Here is a 17,940-nt window from a genome sequence, read left to right as displayed (position 1 = left end):
GAACTAATTAAACTTTCTGTTTTTCCCTCCTCTGGCCATAAGGCATCTTGATTCGATACATGTGCCACAACCCAGAAAGACCTGGGTGCTGTTTCCTCCCCAGTCATACCTCCTTGAGCAAATTGCTGCTTCTTTCAGTGTCCCTATTTCTCAGTGTCATCTATTTAGATGAGTTCCTTTTGAGAGAGAGGGTTTGTGCTTTATTCTGTACACACTGCACCAGGTGCAATGAGGCCCCATCTCAGATGAGTTGCCAGTGTTTCTGTCCTACAAATAATATGCGTCTTTCCAGATATAGATATTGTTTCCTACATTTGCATTCCCACAGTCTCCTCCTTCTCTAACAGAAGGAAGCAGGCCAGATTTGACAGTCATATTTATCTCTGTTACTCCCACACCTCAAGGGAGATCTGTTTATTAATGTGCCACTTCCCTTGATAAATTACTAAATAGAAAGAAAAGCCTTGTACTCATTTCTCGCTGTTCCTTCACATGATTTATGTCCACAGTGCTGGTTCAGCCATTGGTTGCCATTAATTTGCAGAGGGAAGAAGTCCCGATATCCAACAGAAACCTAGGTTTTGGCAGTGCAGCCAACGTGGGCACCCCTCCCCACTGCTCACAGGTACATCTTTTTTCCTCCATGTAAAACTCTGCTGGAAACTGTCAGATTTTTAAGCTGGCCTGGGAATTCTCCAGCCCAAATCCAGTAATATGCATTGCATTAGTGCCCACTCTAATTCAGATCTTGCAAGTACCGTGGACTATCTAAAATGTTTGACAGTAGATCCAATAGGTTAGGCTTGTCCTTTACACAAAAGTCTCCTAGGTCTTGCAGGCTTCCAGGGAAAGCTGTGACCTAAAATCGTGCTATGGATGAACAACTCCTCTCTTCTTAATGACAGCCTGCCCAAGGTGCCTGGGAAGGGAAGCGTCTGGGAAACAGAAAAGCAGTTTAAACACATGAAGAAATGCACACTAGTGCACTTATGAAAAGAAGATATTTTCAAAATTATTATTCTAAATCAGACTAGCAGCACTGGGATCGTTCTTACTAATAAAATTGGCCTGACCTAATCTCCTGATCTGAGGACACTAAGCATGACTGTCAAATGATTCCAGGCAGCAGCACGGGTAAACATTACTGTAGCTGTACACATAGGCAAGGTGTTCAGTACGGGCTGACTGACACCCACTTGGGCACGTAAGCAAAATCCTCTGTTGCCTGAGGTCCAGTGATGTTTCAAAGGAAAAAGCACACACAACTTCTTCAGCAGGGACTGTGCCCAGAGAAGTAAGTGAAGGTGGGGTCCACTTTTCAGACATAGAGATGGAGAGCTTCGCAAACATTTACCACTAACACTTCCTCTCTCCTCTCCCCTACAAAAATGCTAGCTTCTCAAAATGAACAGGGGCAGTTTCAAGAATTTTTCAATGTTTGGAAAATATGTTGGGGGAAGTTCCCAAACTGTCAGAGTACCCCCATCAACACTCTTGAAAGGAAAAAAAAAAAAAAGGTATTTTTTCTGATTTTTTAAAAGGTGTTTTGTTCAAAAATCTAAAATCTTTATAGGTTAACATGAATTTTAAACAGTCACACATTGAAATAAAAGTAGGACATAGTTTCAAAATTAAGTCCACTCCTCTATCAATGTTTCAGTTTTTAAAATTAATTTCTCTGTGCCTCTCTACCTGAGATACAGATGTTTCTTACCTTCAGTTTCTTTCTCTCAGTTACTGAGAGATGGGAAAACCTCTTTTTTCTCTCCCAGGTCCACAAAGAAGTGATGAGCCAAAGCCCACACAGCAAAACAAGAGAAAAGATAACTCCCTGAGATCTCTGTATCGCTGCCTCCTTTGGTGTTGGACAGTATTTCCAGCCAAACACATTTACAACATCTCCAGGGTGGGTAGTGGCCGTTACTGTAGCAATTTGCTCTGCTACTTCTACCTCTCATCTTGAAAGAACATTTATTAAAACTAGCAGATGCTTTCGTGGACTTTGGAAGATGGAATGAGTTTACTAAGCTGACCAAGAGACACACCTGTTTGAGATATCTCATCTTACTTTCAGACTAATTCTTTCCCACTTTGAAAACATGGGATGTTGATGCACTCATTTTTTGGACATACTAGCATCTTGGTTTTTATTTATTAGGGTGTATATCAAACAAATTAGCTCTGAATGGAAAAAATCTGATTTTGTTTTTGCAAAATGTAAAGATACCTTCTTAGAATTCCAACTGTTTTCAGATTTCAAACAACAGAAATATCCTTTGGCCTGAAGTAAGACATAGGAACTTTGAAGCCAAAAGACTGTCCCCTTCTCTCTCAGAGTCAGGAGGAGAAGAGAACTGGTGAATGGAAGGGTGCATAAAGGTTGAGTCCAAAGCTCCTGGCATTGGTGGCAGTATTGTGGATGGCAGCTCATGAAGGCTTTTGACCCTGCTGCCTTGCCTTACAAAAAGTCAATGCCAGATACATTTTGCAGTGTTTTAACTGTTTTGCACTGGCCTTTCCTTACTATTTCATATACAGACCCAGACACATTGACTGTCATAGGCTCAGGTCTACCTGCTAGCGAATAAATATAATCCACATACTTTAAGAAATCTTTTAAAACTGCCTGAAATAACTTTTCAGTAGAAAAAACTTGACTTTATAGCAGCACTATCTTTGCAGGATAAATGTAAATGCCACAGCTCACAACCAAAAGCCATTTTTCTCCTGGGGTATGCGTGTTTAAATAGCTCATTTCTAAACTAGCAAGAATTCAAGGTTGAATTTTCAAGTGATGCTGGCTGTGTCTGTCAAATATCCCAGCCCAGTCCTCCAGCCAGCCTAGAGCTCAGAGGCAAGTCCAGATTTCTTAGTTAGAAGGTAAAAGCATCCTTGGCAGTTTCCTATAGTGTCTATGAATTATCACATCCACAAGTTGCTCAGAAACTGGAATACTCTTCCCAAATTTAGTTTAATCCACAACAGGTCAGTGATGACCAAATGGTCAGCTTTTACACATGCAGCAGCTTGTGGACTGAGTCCTGTGGATGATCCCAGTGCTGTTTTGCACAGGGGCGGAATAAGATCCTTACTCATCTGGGAGGTGGGAGCGGAGGTTCCCACTCTGACCACTTACGGGAACTGTGGGCCATGAGAGGGATACTACAAGAGACAATTTTTCTGGAGGGAGATTTCAGACCTCATGACACACTAGATATAGTGGTAGCAAAGCCCTCCTGAGAGGAAACACCAGGCACTCAGTGGGAGCTCCTTCAAGGCTCCTTCAGGGTATGGAAATCTCTGGCAAGTCTTTACAGACAAGCATGTTGCTGTGATCTCGACTGCAGAGGGTCATCGGGGGAGTTTGCTCCCAAAGGGATGAGTCTGTAAGGCACATGGGCTGCAGATGGCTCACCATCACCCCGCACCCCACAGAAACCAGACAGAGCCACTGCTCCCCCTGCATCCCCTGGCCCAGCTCCAGGATAAATACAGTGTTATCAAAATTGTCCCTCTTCCTGACCACTGACCAACAAAACTCCATCCTAAGTGTACAGAAATATACCCCTCCTCCCATCATCAAATTAAATCCAAGAGCACTATAAAAACACAGAATGGTCCCTTAATCAATAAGCAGCAGCAATAAACTACAAACACTCTGCGTAACCAGTTCCTTATTCCCCTCTCTCTTTCTGCAGAGGCAACACACCTCTTTTTCAGACTGCAGCAGATGCTGGACATTTGTTCTGGCACCAGACGCTGTCCTGGGACCCTTCTTTCTTTCCTCCCCAGGCCGATCAACTTTGCAGTTCAAGGAATACTAATGTTTCCCTCAAATCCTCGCTGAAAGACAAGGCTGCATTCTTCTACTCCCAATCCACAAGGTAACTGTTTAGTCGACCCAACTTGCATATGTAAATTGAATTCTTTAGAAACCAGAGTGCAGCAGGATTCCAGACACAGCACTTATGGGATGCTCTGGGACTTCTTCTCTCTTCTGTACATATTTTTCTGGGGAGAAAAATAGCATTGCTGGCTAGAAATGGGTGGGAAATTGTTTCCCATTCTCTGAACCTTTTCTGAGATTTCAGCAAGTTTCCATTCTATGCTGGGACAAAGAAAACAACAAAAAAATAGGTCTTTGAGAGTTTTTTAAGGAAGTGACTACAGGGCGTGCCGTCTGCCCAGAGTAGCCAACAGCTGGCTTGTTTGGGAAGTCATCTGCAGTCTGGCACATCCATCCTGCAAACCCAGAGCTGCTGGTCCCTCCAGCCTCAGAAGGCACTTCCTTCCTAGGTCGCCGCGAAGCTGGGCTCTCTCCATTTGTCCTGATGGAGCAGTCGCTTCACATGGACCTGCCGAAGGGAGTCCTGAGCTCACCTCTCACAGACATGTGCCCACTGACTGCAGTCACCACCGGGCTGCACTGCCAGACCTGCTTCTTACCCTGCTGACTACTAAATCATTGCCTTCAAGTAGAAAGGCTCCAACAACACTGACTGAAAGAGGTTGGTGAAGCTGAATCACTGTTTGATTTGGGGAAATAAAGTCCTGCTTGATGATTTGCCCACATCCCAGGCAACTGTGCCAACTGCTGGCCTGCTGGCTGTGCTGTGCTGAACAAAGCCTTTTCCCAGTTACAGTTACAGTTACAGCTGGTTGTGAATCAAGACATTTGTGACTGCCTGGCACCAGGCAGTGAGAAACAGAGCAGGGATCCTCCCTCTAGCTCCAGGAACTGGACAAAATTCAGTGACAGCACTGCAGGGTCATCCCTGCTATTGCTAACTGTAAGGTTGCACAAACACTTCTACGCAGCCTTCCTGACCTGGAGAGACTACCTCTGTGCAGCACCACCTGGATCTAAGTTGGACTCAAGATATTTGTTCCGCATTCCCTGATTCAGCATGGACAACCCAATCACACTTTGAATGCTGTGCAAAGTGATGGATTTAAAGATGATATCTACTTCCCACTCTGGCCATAGAGTCTTATTCCAAAGATCTGGATCTTTTTCCTAAAGCTGCCACCGTTATGCTCACTGATCATTTGATCTTCTTTCTCTTTGGGGTCTCCAGTGATGCAATGGCTTTGCTTTGTACAGCACTTTGAAATCTTTTGAGCTACAGGGCTATAACAGTACCAGCATACAGTCACTCTGGATAGAATCCTCTTGAGAGAAAATGGCACCTCCTGAAGGGCAGAGGGTAATCACAGGAACCCCCCTGCTTAGGGCAAAAAACAGCTGGATGTACTAAACATGACTAGAAAGTTGTAGTCATCTCCAGGGTTATCTGTGCTCCCCACCAGTCTTTACTGCCTTGGGGATGCTCTTGTGCAATCACTCCATCACCTGGAATAATCCACCAGTGATTAACTTTTGATTTTAAAGTGTAGGTTTTCCAAAAAACAGTTTTAAGCTTGGATTCAAACTCCACTCTTGGATTTTGAGTCCCCTTTGGGTAAGGAAATGAAATGGGAGAAATAACTGAAGGGTTGCTTAGTCTCCACTGGAACTGGCCTCAATACCCGAGCAGTCTGGTGTGTAAAACTTAACTCTGGTCTACTTTAGGGGTGTAATTACTTCTAGCTGCACACTGAAAACCCTGCAAAAGATGCAGCTCTGGGTACTCTAGCTCAGTCAGCATTTGAACACTCAGAAGACGTGGCACAGGGTTGGCACCAACAAGCTCCAGATGACATTTATATCCTATTACTTTTCTTGACCCTAGACATGTGATGGGATGAAAAACACAAGACGAAAACCATGAAGGCATTGAGAAATCCGCCAAGAAAAGCAACTACAGCAACTAGAAAGACTGTGTCTGTGGAAGAACTACCATACCCAGTGTCTAGGCCTCCCACGGACCTGCAGATGTTTGGAGGTGATGTGACACTGAATAGGCCAGGTTTAATATATGCTTATCTGCTGCTTTTTCTTTCACAGGTGCCAGTGTTATCACAGGTGTGTGACAATGCTGCAAATGAATTCTTGTAAGGTTTCAATGTTCTGGGGCTCCCTGAGAAGAAAAGGGCTCTCCGAATGACAGACTCAGTGAGGTGGTGACTCACTGGGGTTTTATGCATGTTTTATTCCTGTCTCAGAAAAATACCATAAGAGGCTGCTTTATTAAATTATCTGTTCAACTATTTACTTAGGCCCTGCTGATTTAAATTTTTTAAATAACTTTCTAAAAAGAGAAGGAGATGCTGGTTTCTCAGCCAGCATTTCAGAGCCATCCATTTTACTTTCTGTCTTAATAATGCACAGTTCTCTCTTTTCTCCAGCTGATGGATAAACCCAAACACGTAGACCAGAGACTGGCACTGGGCTGCTGCTCTTTTACGCATTCTTAAAAAGTAGCCTTCTGGTGTCTCGTGTCACATTCTCACGGTGTTTGAAAGTTTTCATCTCAAGCAGAACATGTGAAGGCCCAGAAAATGCTTTCCAGTTACTCATCAGCAAAGCTTTACCGAAGGATCATCATAAATGCTTGGTGAGTCCTGGCTCTGCAGTGAATCACAGTTATGAGCTCGGCTGCATGAAACTGAGAATCTTTGATACATGATTCACTCTAGAGTTGTTTTCAGGAGAAGGCAAACAGTATGAGAGTCTTCTGCCAAGGGGAGCATCTCAGTACCTCAGATAAAGACTGATCTTCAGCAAACCAGAGGATGAAACATCTTGGTGCGCTGAGAGCCAGCCTACGTTACCACAAAAACAGTTGTGATTGCTTTCCTTCCTGGTTGTTTATCTGGCACTTCAGTGAGGCACTGCTGGTCAGAGATGGACTAATAAGGAGGGAAGGAGGAAGGAGTCTTCTTCATAAGCCCAAGAAGAACTTGGCAGGGCTGGTTTGCACCCATCTGCTATAACCACAGGCATTAACCCTTTGGAAGGAAGACAGAGCAGTTTTACTGACCAGCTGCTTTGTAGCAGAGAAGCCCAGGATATATTGTGGGTGTTAGAGGGCAGGATGGTACCAAGGAGCACATGTCCTCCCTTTCAGAGTGGGATTCAAATTGCCGATTAATCTAAGAATTGGCAGCAGAAAATAACTGTTCAGGTAAAACTTCCACAGCAGCTGCAGACAAGAAACTGTTTTTTCATTAGAAATATCTGTAAGCCCCCATCACTGAACAGCCAGAACAGCTTTTATCATTTTAAACCAGTCACTTTATGAAGCAGCAAGACCACAAAGTCTTTAATCTTAAAAGCTCAACAACGGAAACTTTGAAGCGGTAATGAAACAATGCAGATCTCCACTCCAAAAATTATAATGGTCCACAGGCAAATCCAAAGGCATCCCAGGAAACAGAAGCTGGATCTGAAAGTCGAGCTGAGACTTCTCTTTCTTGCAGCAGAAATAATCCCCAAACTGCCCTCTGTAGTATCTGTACAATCCCACTTCTCACAAGATGCAGCATAAAGTGAAAGTAAAGACATTTCTAACAGCTCTAAAAATCATTTGAACCTCAGATAAGCTTCCAGATAGATTTTACGCATCTCACCAGGGCAGCAGTCAGGCCACAGGGGTGACTCAGCACCACAGTGCCTAACATGATTCTATTTCTTCTTCATTTAGCCAGGAGCAAGAGCTTTCTGGGTTTATAACACTCAATACTAGCACAAATACCACATTCCCGCATTTTTTCCTCCCACAAAGTACTAACATATTCTCTCCACCACGGTTCCCTGTTAACATATCTCTTCTCCCTGCGGACCTGGGAGGTCCCGACAAAGGTGACAGGTCCACTGCGCCTAGCATGGCTATGCATGGAAATGGCCCTCCTTTTCCCCAGACACCAACCAGGCTAAACATTGGGTGGGATGGGGAGCTGGAGCTGGAGCTTGCCCCCAAGGGTCACCCATGCCTCCTCACTGGACCAGCAGCCATGCAGCAAACATGCCACTGTCTGTAAGAGACCATGATGTATGTATTTTACATTATGTATATTTTGGAAACAGGTGACCTTTCAAGCCCAAAATTATAGTGCAGCACCCATGGGTTTCAGCAGGGCAGAGTGACCACATATAGCAACCTCCACCTGGAGGGCAGCCCCATCCATCTATCCCAAAATTTCAGTCATGCCAGGGAGGACCCAAACTGCTACTCACCGTCAACGGGGCTGAGGTAATCGTGGAGGTGTGCTGTGCTGGCTGCTCCCCCGCCCTGCATGAGGAGGTCCCCGTAGGGGTTTGGGTGGCCGGCCATCAGCGTCATTTGGTGGTAGTAGTCGGCGGGGTTGGCTCCCGGTGGTGGTGGGGGCAGCCCGAAGAGACCTCGTTCCTTCAGGTGCTCATGAGCCACTGTTGGAGCCACAGGCGAGGAGAAAAACATGGGGAGAAGGTTCCCACTGCTATGTTAGACCTTGGTGCTGACGTTGGAGGCCCTGTCTCCCCCCGTGCCCCCCGCCAGCCCCAGCCACACGGCTCTGTGTAGGGCTCTCGTGACATGTGCTTGGGCGTGCTTCTGCGGACAAAAGAGACTAAGCTGGGGCCTCTGCATTCCTCTATTTCCGCAAATTTATAAACAATCTCTCGTTCCCCCTTCTAATAATCCTCCCGTTCGGACGCAGCCAGCACCCCTGGGAGGGGGGAGAGGGCCCAGCTTGCCGGCAGCAGTAACCCTGTCAGCATTAACATCCCTGCCTATTAGAAAGGAAAGACAAATGCAGCCCAGTTCCCGATAGCAGCGTGAGGAAATTAAAGCCAAGGTCTAATGCATAGAACTAGGTTTAGTGTCTGGCAGCATAAAACCATTTTGGCTGCCAAAGCCAATTACACTCACTTTCTCCCAGCTGTAATTTTTCAAACCTGCCTCCCCACCCGCTTGCCCCATTAACTTATTTACCACCGCCTTAAACAAAAAAAAAAAAGGAAAAGAAAAGCAACCCCAAACACAATGCCTTTATTCCACAGCAAACAATGAAACTGGCTTTGGAAGGAGAGGACGAGGCAGAGCACACGCACACCAGCCATCAGACCTCTCTGGGGCGGGAGGCTGAGAGTTCGGATGACGTTTTAGGGGAGGGAAGAAGACACATGCATGTCCCCATCACTCTAGAGATGTTTTTTTAGCCACAGAAGATGGTTTTATGCTGCCAGGCACTAATCCAGGGGCCTTGTTGCTCTCTGGTGCACTTTGCTTTGCAGCAGCAAAGGGCTGCCTGCCCCTGCAGCAGCTCAGGAGCCAGGAGATGTTGGGGTTTGCTGGGTGCACAGAGACCAAGTCCCCAAACCCCAGCTGCTCCCTGGGCACTAAGCCAGCCACCTGCAACCATGTAATGAAGCTCTTCTGACGAAGCAGGGCATGACTTTTACCTTGCCAAATGCAAGGAGTGTTGCACATTTTCCCCTTTCCTGGCCTGGACATTTTTGTCACCAGCTCCCCATCATGAGGTCTGATGGGGCTCAGAGAGCATGATCACCTCTGCCTGCACCCAGTGCCAGTTCCCCACACACTCCTGCCTTCCCCAAAAGCTGCAGGGCAGCTTCAGAGTAAGAAGGAAAAAAGTATGGCCCTTCTCCTTCACTCTAGAGCCACCCTGACCACAGATATAAAGCCCATAGGGGATAACCCAGCTGGTGCTGCCTCCTCTGCAACGTCAGTCCCAGACAGACCAGGCAGCCAGAGCAACTGTGACCCTCTTTGGGGGAAGCAGGGCTCCCAGTAAAGATGTAAGATCAGGGAAGCTCATAAGAGAGACGAGAGTGCTGCAGAAAGGAACGTACTTTAAGCAAAATATTTATAATATGATCCAGCAGTAATAGCTATTCTCACGCTCTGCTTTCTCAGTGCGATGATGCAAAACAAATGTGTAGTTAAAGGGGAAAAAAAAACAAAAAGAAAAAGAGACAGCTCTCCCACTTCAGAGAGCAGTTGCGGAGCCTTTGCAGCTGTAAATCCCCCAGTTTTAGGGAATTTCAGTACTGATGAGCTACAAAATCTCTGCAGTACCAGTAGCACAGTGTCTTACCATCGGCGGGGCTGAGGCCCCTGGCAGCAGAGATGACGGAGAGCGTGGGGCTGCCGTGGACAGAGCGGAGGTAATGCTCCATGTGGGGTGCCACGTATGGGTGTGGCGGGCTGAAGGGCGACTCGCCAGGCCCGGCTGGGTGTGGAGACAGGCGGATGAGGGAGATGTCGGAGATGACGGGACTGCCGCTCAAAGGAGGAGGCCTGGGAAGAAAACAGAGACACGCTGTCACTCACAGCCACTCGGGGCGGGCATAGCCGCCTGCCACCCTTCTCTGTCCTGCCCCACTGCCTTTGCCCACGAGAAGGGAGTTCAAGCACATAGTGGGAAGAACATCCCCTCTTGGCATACACAGAGCCTGAAGTCCCCAAGTTTCCCACAGACAAGCACCTGTATTGCACTAAACATATATGTACGCAAGGTGGCTCACCCCAAATGGGCTGTTGTGAAAACGAGCACGAGCTGCTTCAGGCAGTGCCTGCACACACAGGCAGCATGGAACACACCCCATGCTAGAGGTCCCACCCCTCTCCTTGCATGGGGATGCTGGCTACACAAAGATATTCGAGGCAAACTGGGTGTTTGCAAGCTACCCACTGCCCCTGGGTATCCAGCTGTTTAGTGCTGCTATGTGCAGACAAAGCCCCGAACAGGGCTGCCTGTGCAAGGATGCAAATGGCGTAAGGAGAATTTATGTGATCTTGAGCTGTGCTTTGCTCGGCCCAGCACGTGCAGCTTGGCCAGTGCCAGCAAAGCAGCCCTCCCCTCCTGCGTCCATCATGGCTAGCACAAACCTCCTTGACAGGCTGGCGGTAAGGTTCAGAGGGCAAAAGTTCATGAGAGGTTTTACTGCATGCTTTCTGGGGGCCAACTCTCTTAAATCTCTCAGATCTTCCTTGGGCCAAGCGCTACCTGAGAAAGAAGATCCCTGCATGCTGAGGGATTCAGCAGGTAACAAAAAAAAGTCATATCCATGTTTCAGTGCTTAAGCAGTTTTTTGAAGGGTGAACCAGGATGGAAAAGAAAGTCAGCGGACTTCTCCCAGCCACGTGTTATACTGTACCTTCCAGCCTCTTAGACAAACTGCAGAGGGTGCAAGGACAGGAGAAAAAGTTACTTGCCCTGACTGGAGAAGCAGAAAATCTGAGCTAGACACCAAAAGAGGCAGAGCTGTCATTAGGCAAAACAAAAGAGCAAAATCTGCTTTCTATTAGCTCTCTCTGTACTCACAGACTGCTGGAAGCAGAGTTGTTATTGACACACAGGTCACAGCAGGGACGGGATTTGTCCCTGGCTGGGTGCTCTAGCAAAGCAGAGAGAGATGGATGTGCACCCCAAGGGCTGCACCCTAAGCATGGGAGACAACAGGGATTCGGAGGTCTGGGATCTGGAACATGGGTTGATCTAAGGGAGGTTATTAGAAAGGTCCTTCCTAAGACTATCCAAATATGCCATTGTATGCATATTATATTATGCATGTAAGATCTGTCTCTCCATGCACAGACAACCACAAACACGATGATCTGAGCTGTTTAGACATGCCTCCTGCACCTCAGGATCACAGTCCCACCCTGTCTTATCAACAGTTCAGGTGCATTTTAATTTATTTGTAATTCTTGCATATCAACAAAACCACACAGAAATGTAATACAGGCTTTGCAGACTTATTCAGCAGTTTAATGAGCATGTTTGCCTTTGTTTGATCTTCCATGTGTTTCTCTGTCTTTCTGATAAATTAGTAAACCTTGTGGCTTTTTGAACACTTTCTGCTGATGGGTAGTAAATTAAATGCCTTCTGAAATATTTATAGTTCAAAGTACTTTCCTGTAGCAATATACTCTTGTGGCTCGCTAGTGTGAAATACCAGGCAGTGAAAACCTATCAGATATAAAGAACTTGTCGAGACGCACAGCCACGGACACAGGCACTCATTGGACCCAGGCCAGGGTTTAGCTAGAGGAAAACCCACCAGCATCGACCCTGTTTTCTTTTATGACACTGAAAGACAAACTGATGATGGCATGGCTGTTTCAGACCTCGTAACCTCCCCACCTGCGTCGCTATGGCCTTCTGCTACCAAAATTATAGGGTGACCAAAGTCACTCTCTGGTGCCTCTCGCCATGATGTCAGCTGTGGCGGCGGCAAGCTCGGAAAGCTGCAGCTGAGGCCGCCGGGGCTGGTTTCTGTCGAGGCTGCTAATAAAGGCGGCCGAGCACGGAGCCGACCAATTTATTTCTACCAGGGAGGAGGGAGAAGTGAATCAAAGTCTCTGTTCCAGATTTAGTTTCAATTCATTTCTAATAATCTCCACCGCCTCATCTGGAAAAAATGAAACGGGATTAAAAAAAATGATGTCATTAAGAAAACATCTGACTAATTTTTCTTCTGACGAAGACTTAATATAAGTGAGGGGCGATGTAAATTAAAAGCAGCCCCAATCTTCCCTGGGCCACAGAGCCTGCCTTAATACATAAGCCATGAAAGAAGTTTTCTTACATATACAATAAGTTCCCTCTTTCATCAGTACTCACAGCTTCTCCCAAAAGGGTTGTGAACTTCTTTGATGCAGTCTTGGAACTATGTATTACCAGGTTTACGAGCCTTCGGAGCCTCTGCTGATCAAACTGTGAGGCCGACATCTAAAATGCGTATAACAATATGAAGGGTTTGCTGTTCATTTTCTCTGTGCTAAATTGGGCAGAAATGCTGGAGTCCCACAGAACAGGAAAACCCCACCCTGTCCAAAGAGGTAACACTGGGAAAAAGATCAAGAATTCCCCCAAAATGCACGCAGCTGGTGTTTGAACATGAGGTTGGCCCTGTACACAAAGACTGAGCTGGAGAGCAGGCTGCTCCTCGTGGCTCTGCTTAAAGCCCATCCTTGCTCATTGTTCCATCTGTGGACTATGACAGCCATACTGTCATCCAGGTCTGGCTCCTGTGAGCCCTCTGAGGCAAGGGATCACTTTTGTACACCTACAATTCTAGCAAAACACCATCCCATGGTACAGCACGTTCCAAAATAACATGGCTTCCAGTAGCTGCCTACCAGGAACAACTCATTCAGCCAGAGCGATCCTCTGCTCCTAACTCCCCAAAAGTTTGATTTTTTTCCTGCTTTTTTCCCAGTTGCATTATTTCTTATCTAAACCCTAAGTCCCACATTAAGCCATTGCATTGGCATTGCAACAATATGGTGAGAGGCAGCTGTAGCCTCACAGGTCTGCTTCTGGTAGAGAACCATCAGATCCTGCTCTTTAGAGGCAGTGGAAGAGAGATGAAGCAGCGCTGGGAGAAGGCAACACTGTCCCGATGCCCAGCTCACATCCAGGGCAAGTGGAACATGCCCCATACCCTGTAGCAGGACAATTTTCAGCTTAGTGTTGTGAACCAGCCCGTGCAATGAAGCCATGGTGCCAGAGCTGCACTTCTCAGCCTGTCCATAGAGCTCCCTGCCCAGACCTCTGCTATCCATATCACTCCCATCTTTCTTCCCGGATCCCACAGATGATGGCATGAGGAAAACACCCCAGGCACCTGGGGGAGAGCTCCTGGTTTTGCTGAAAACAGTGCTGTAAAAACACTGCCATCTGCAGTAGGATGAAGGATTTCACCTGACCACATATATTTCTCTAGAAAGTGGGATTCTGGTTTTCAAATAGGCTAAGGGAATTGGGTGTCCAAACGCCATTAAATTTAACGTGAACCAGGGGCCTGTTTTCCCTGTGGCTCCAGCAAGAAGCCCAGGCTCTATAATTAATGCCCAGGACTTGTAGAGCAATTTGCATTTCTGACGAAGCACGTGAGCCTGGATTCATTTCCTTCCCCACCCAGGAGAGGCTTTTCCTTCACTGCTCTCTAACAGAGGGAGACACTGAGGTGTGGGAGACATTACCTGATCCCACCTAAGGGCTGCAGAGCCTCATGGTAATGCTGGATGCATGCAAGCTGCTGAAGGCTTTACAGAGCAGGTCTGTAGGTCCACCTGGGCAGTGGATGACTCCCCTTGGAGAGTAGAAATCCTTGCACTATTTACCTGGCTCCAGCTGCCTGCAGAGCAGAACTGTGGGGCAGTGGTAACATGTGGCAGTGGAAAAGCACAATCAGCAAAAGGAGAGATACCAGCATCTGAGACATGAAACACACTGCTGGTGGGACACTTTGGTGGTTTCCCAGGACCTGGTTGCTCCTTAATGGTTCTTCCACCGGGGGAAAGAGATCTGCTTAATTCTCCTGCCACTTGGGTTTTTCTGAAAGGAGCGACAGCTCATCTGAAGCTCCGCAGTCTCATCCCAAAGTCTGGGGGAAGGACCTGGCAGTTTTCCTTTGAAAACCAAGGCAAAAAGACATCAAGCTGTGGTTTTAGTGAGGCAGACCACTGTGTCCCTGTGTGTGCCCTTGGGGCTTGGCAGTTGCTTGTCTTTGATGCCACTGCTCACAGGAGAAGTGTGTGTGCTGTGTGCGATGCATCACAGCTGGATGCAGTGCTGAGAAAGAATCCTCGTGGTCCCATCGTGGAGGAGCAGCCTTGTCTCTGAGGAACTGGGGCTTCTGGGAAAGCAAAACCTCAGGGACTGGCAAAACCAGTGCGGGCTGCTACAAACAGGGCCTTGGGGTGAGTTTTTCTCATCCTGCTCTCCCTCTGTGGACATGCACCAGCAATCCCAAAATCTTGCGCGGTGGAGATGTGGTAACATCTCACCGCTGCTGCATGTGAGCCTGCAACCTCTGCAAGGGGCACTCAGCAATGAATGTAACAGTTAAAGAAGTTGCACATTTCTGAAATAACCTCCATCAGTTAAATAAACCCCAGAAAAATGGGGACAATTAACCAGCACTAATGTCCCATGACTAGTCTAAATTAATACTTAAGTGACAAATAAATGTATTCAGCTGAAAACAAAGGGCTGAATACTTTTCCATATGCTTAATGGAATATGGACACTTGAAGGCAATTGTTTTGTTGTACAATAAAAAATGCATAGCTGCTAAACAGACATGGAAGTGAGAAACAGAGTGGGGTATCATAGCCTGGTAGAGTTTTCTTACAAGAGAAAAAGCTTTTAAAGCCAACATTCCTGTCTAAACCCCACATAAAAACTTTTGCTTTTGTTTTATTTTAAATAGAACTTCCTGGTCTAGTTTTCCAAATACTGTGTACCCAGAATACCACCTAAGGTCTGAAGGAGATGGAGGGGAGCCATATAGATACCCCAAAAATGGACTGCTCTCATGGCAGACACTGTATGCATGGGATGCCAAAGCTGTATTCAACAGGAAACCTTAAGTGTCTCAGGATTCATGCTAAATGATTCAGTCTAAACAGCTCTCACCAGCCCCTCAACTTCACATCTGTTTATTTCTGATTTAAAGTCCCTTACAACAGGAAGGGCGAGAGGTCGCAACAGTTGTGCGGTACCCTCAGGATTAAACCCCACGAGGTCCCTCAAAACAAGGTACCTTTCAGAGGTCAAACCTGGGCCACGACTATCAAATTCACATGGCATTTGATCACTCACAAAGATTTCCCTCCCTCCCATTTTTTTCAGCTCTGAGAGCAGAGGATGCACGGAAGGAGCAGCACACAGCTGCCGCGCAGCCGCCTCTCTCCCCCCAGTCACTGCCAGGGAGCGCAGGGCAGCCTGGTAATGAGGCGATGGGGAATCACTCGTGCTTCCCAGCTCTCCCAGCACTCCAACAAGCTGATAATTATCCAGTAAAGCGACCTGCTGCTTGAATAGAAGGGCTGTAGAATTGAAGACGCCAGCTTATGTGTCCCACTACAAAGAGATGGGGATGGGGACTCAAGAGACATCACTGATAACTCCCAGCCCCTGCCCCTGCCGGGATGCTCAGCACAAGTAATTTTATTTTTTTTTCCCTGGATCTTCTCAGCTCTAAAATAAGGTTAATAATTTTTTTCTCATACTCACAAAGATGAATATATAGCAAATCAGACCTATCTTTGCTAATTCAGCAATTAATGCTCTCACTTATAAGAAGCTGTTATGGAGACTGTGAATCTGGACAAAAATTGTTACAGCTTGCCTGCAGAAATTTAATGGGCATGGTTCATGCAGTTTCTATTTTCTCTTTTCCCCTCAAATATGTCTTTGAGGCACAGGAAGCATAAAAAGTAATTTTAAAAAAGATTTTTAACAATAAAAAAATCTATTTAAAAAGATATTTTTTAACAGCAAGGGCAAGTTCCCATTGGATGGGTTTATGAACGAAACTGGTAAATTCAGCAACACTGTATGACAAAAATGGATGTTTTTCTAAAAGTGCTCCAAGTTCACTGCAAGGTTTGAAGTTTTAATAGTATGAAATAGTAATTTCTCCCACTGTAGAAGTTAAAGAGGTGAATCCTATGGCCAGTGTTGCCAGTGTCAGATTACATAACTGTGGTAATTCCATTGGACCTTAACAGACACAGATCCCTGAATACGAAATGCCTTATTTGTGAATTTATGGTTTGGGCAGTGCTTTGAAAAGGATTTAAGTACAAAAAATCCCACTCTGAATCCATTGGCAATAGTAGTTGTCATGACATAAACTCTAATCTTGCACCAGTGAAGCCAAAGGAAACTGCCTCTGATGACAGGAGCAACAAGAACAGGTCTCCAGTGTGACTCCTCTGTTTTTCATCTACACAGTATCATAACCTAAGGCAGGTACAATTTCTTAGCGTAATTTTTTTCCATCCCTTAGAAAGACATATTCAAGACTTAGTGTAACTTCTAGTGTAGGAGGTAAATTTAAAATATTTGTTCCAGGCAAGAATAAGAATTTTTTTGTTTCAAAAGTGAAAAAAAAAAGGTAAAAGTCTTTTATTTTTCCTTTTGAAAGACCATTTCATTTTAAACATACCTGACTTCAATCCTCGGTCTAAAATATCTAAACATAAGAACCAATCAAACAAAAGATTTCACTTCACCTGGTATATGAGTATTATTTTTTAATCAATGAAATCAAAAGTGTTTTGGTTTAGAGCTTGAAACTTTTTTTCATCTAAGTTCCACCATAAGTTAACAAAGTTTTTGAGCTCACAGGTTGTTGGCAGCCTCAGGGGACAAGGGCAACTTCTGGAGGGAGCAAAGTTGGGAGCTTGAGTACAGGAATTAGTTCTCAGATTAAAAGCTATCCTAACCACATATGGTTTCTTATTGCATTTATGCTGCATTTACCACAACACAGGTCTAGTTTTGGCTGACATTTGTAGCCACAACTGCAACACAACAACAATATCAATATTTGCTTTTAAAATGGAAAAAAATTGCAAATTTTTATAAGTAAGGTTGCCCTCCACTATACAACATACAAAGAAGCAAGACATCAAAGGCAGAAATTAGGGTTGATATGGGACCTTCAAACCCAAATCAAATTAGTGTCTTGGGGAGAGATCTTTGATTTAAGCTTAATAGTGGTGATTTTTTCTCGGATTGTTTTATACTTAATCAGCCACACAACCCACGGTGCAGACATATGTTCCCAAAGCACATCAAAGCAAGTAAACATTCTGTTTCAGATCCTAATATCCTTTTTTATCCAATTATCTTACTTACATGATCTTTTAATTTAAGTTCTGAAAGCCCACCTTTTCACACAAGCTTTCCTTTAGCAATGGAGGTAGAAGGATGACCAGCTCAGTTCTTGTGAGACACTCGCCAAAAAACCCACACAACGAATAAATCAAAGCACAGCAGATGAGTCCCTAAGATAGTTTCTTGAGAGATTAATGATGAAAGCCTTCAGAGAAGCAGGATATTTTAAGAAGGGGAACTTCAAGGAAGGTAGCTGAGAGGGAGAGAGGGAAGGAAAGGGAGAGAAAAGGCATAAAGGAAAGCATGGATAGAAGTGCAGGAGCCAGTAAAAGGAGTTCAGTGACAAAGCTAAGGAGCAGTGCAAACCTGGAGGCATGTGAGCTTCAGGTTGAAACCAACAGGCATGAGAATCTG

General features: G+C 45.6%; 1 protein-coding gene across 1 annotated transcript in view; it reads right to left on the bottom strand.

Annotated features, from left to right (window-relative positions):
• The window catches only part of GLI2 (GLI family zinc finger 2), a 212,876-nt gene that overhangs the window by 31,569 nt on the left and 163,367 nt on the right, over positions 1 to 17,940 (bottom strand). The window contains exons 8-9 of the mRNA XM_064661338.1: positions 9,982 to 10,184; positions 8,120 to 8,311 (exon numbers count right to left, since the gene is read on the bottom strand). Coding sequence (XP_064517408.1) covers positions 8,120 to 8,311; positions 9,982 to 10,184 — 395 coding nt within the window. The remainder of the gene's footprint in view (positions 1 to 8,119; positions 8,312 to 9,981; positions 10,185 to 17,940) is intronic.

The sequence above is a fragment of the Pseudopipra pipra genome, chromosome 7 (genome assembly GCF_036250125.1).
Source record: "Pseudopipra pipra isolate bDixPip1 chromosome 7, bDixPip1.hap1, whole genome shotgun sequence".
NCBI classification, from domain to species: Eukaryota; Metazoa; Chordata; class Aves; order Passeriformes; family Pipridae; genus Pseudopipra; species Pseudopipra pipra.
This window is presented reverse-complemented; position numbering and strand designations above follow the sequence as displayed.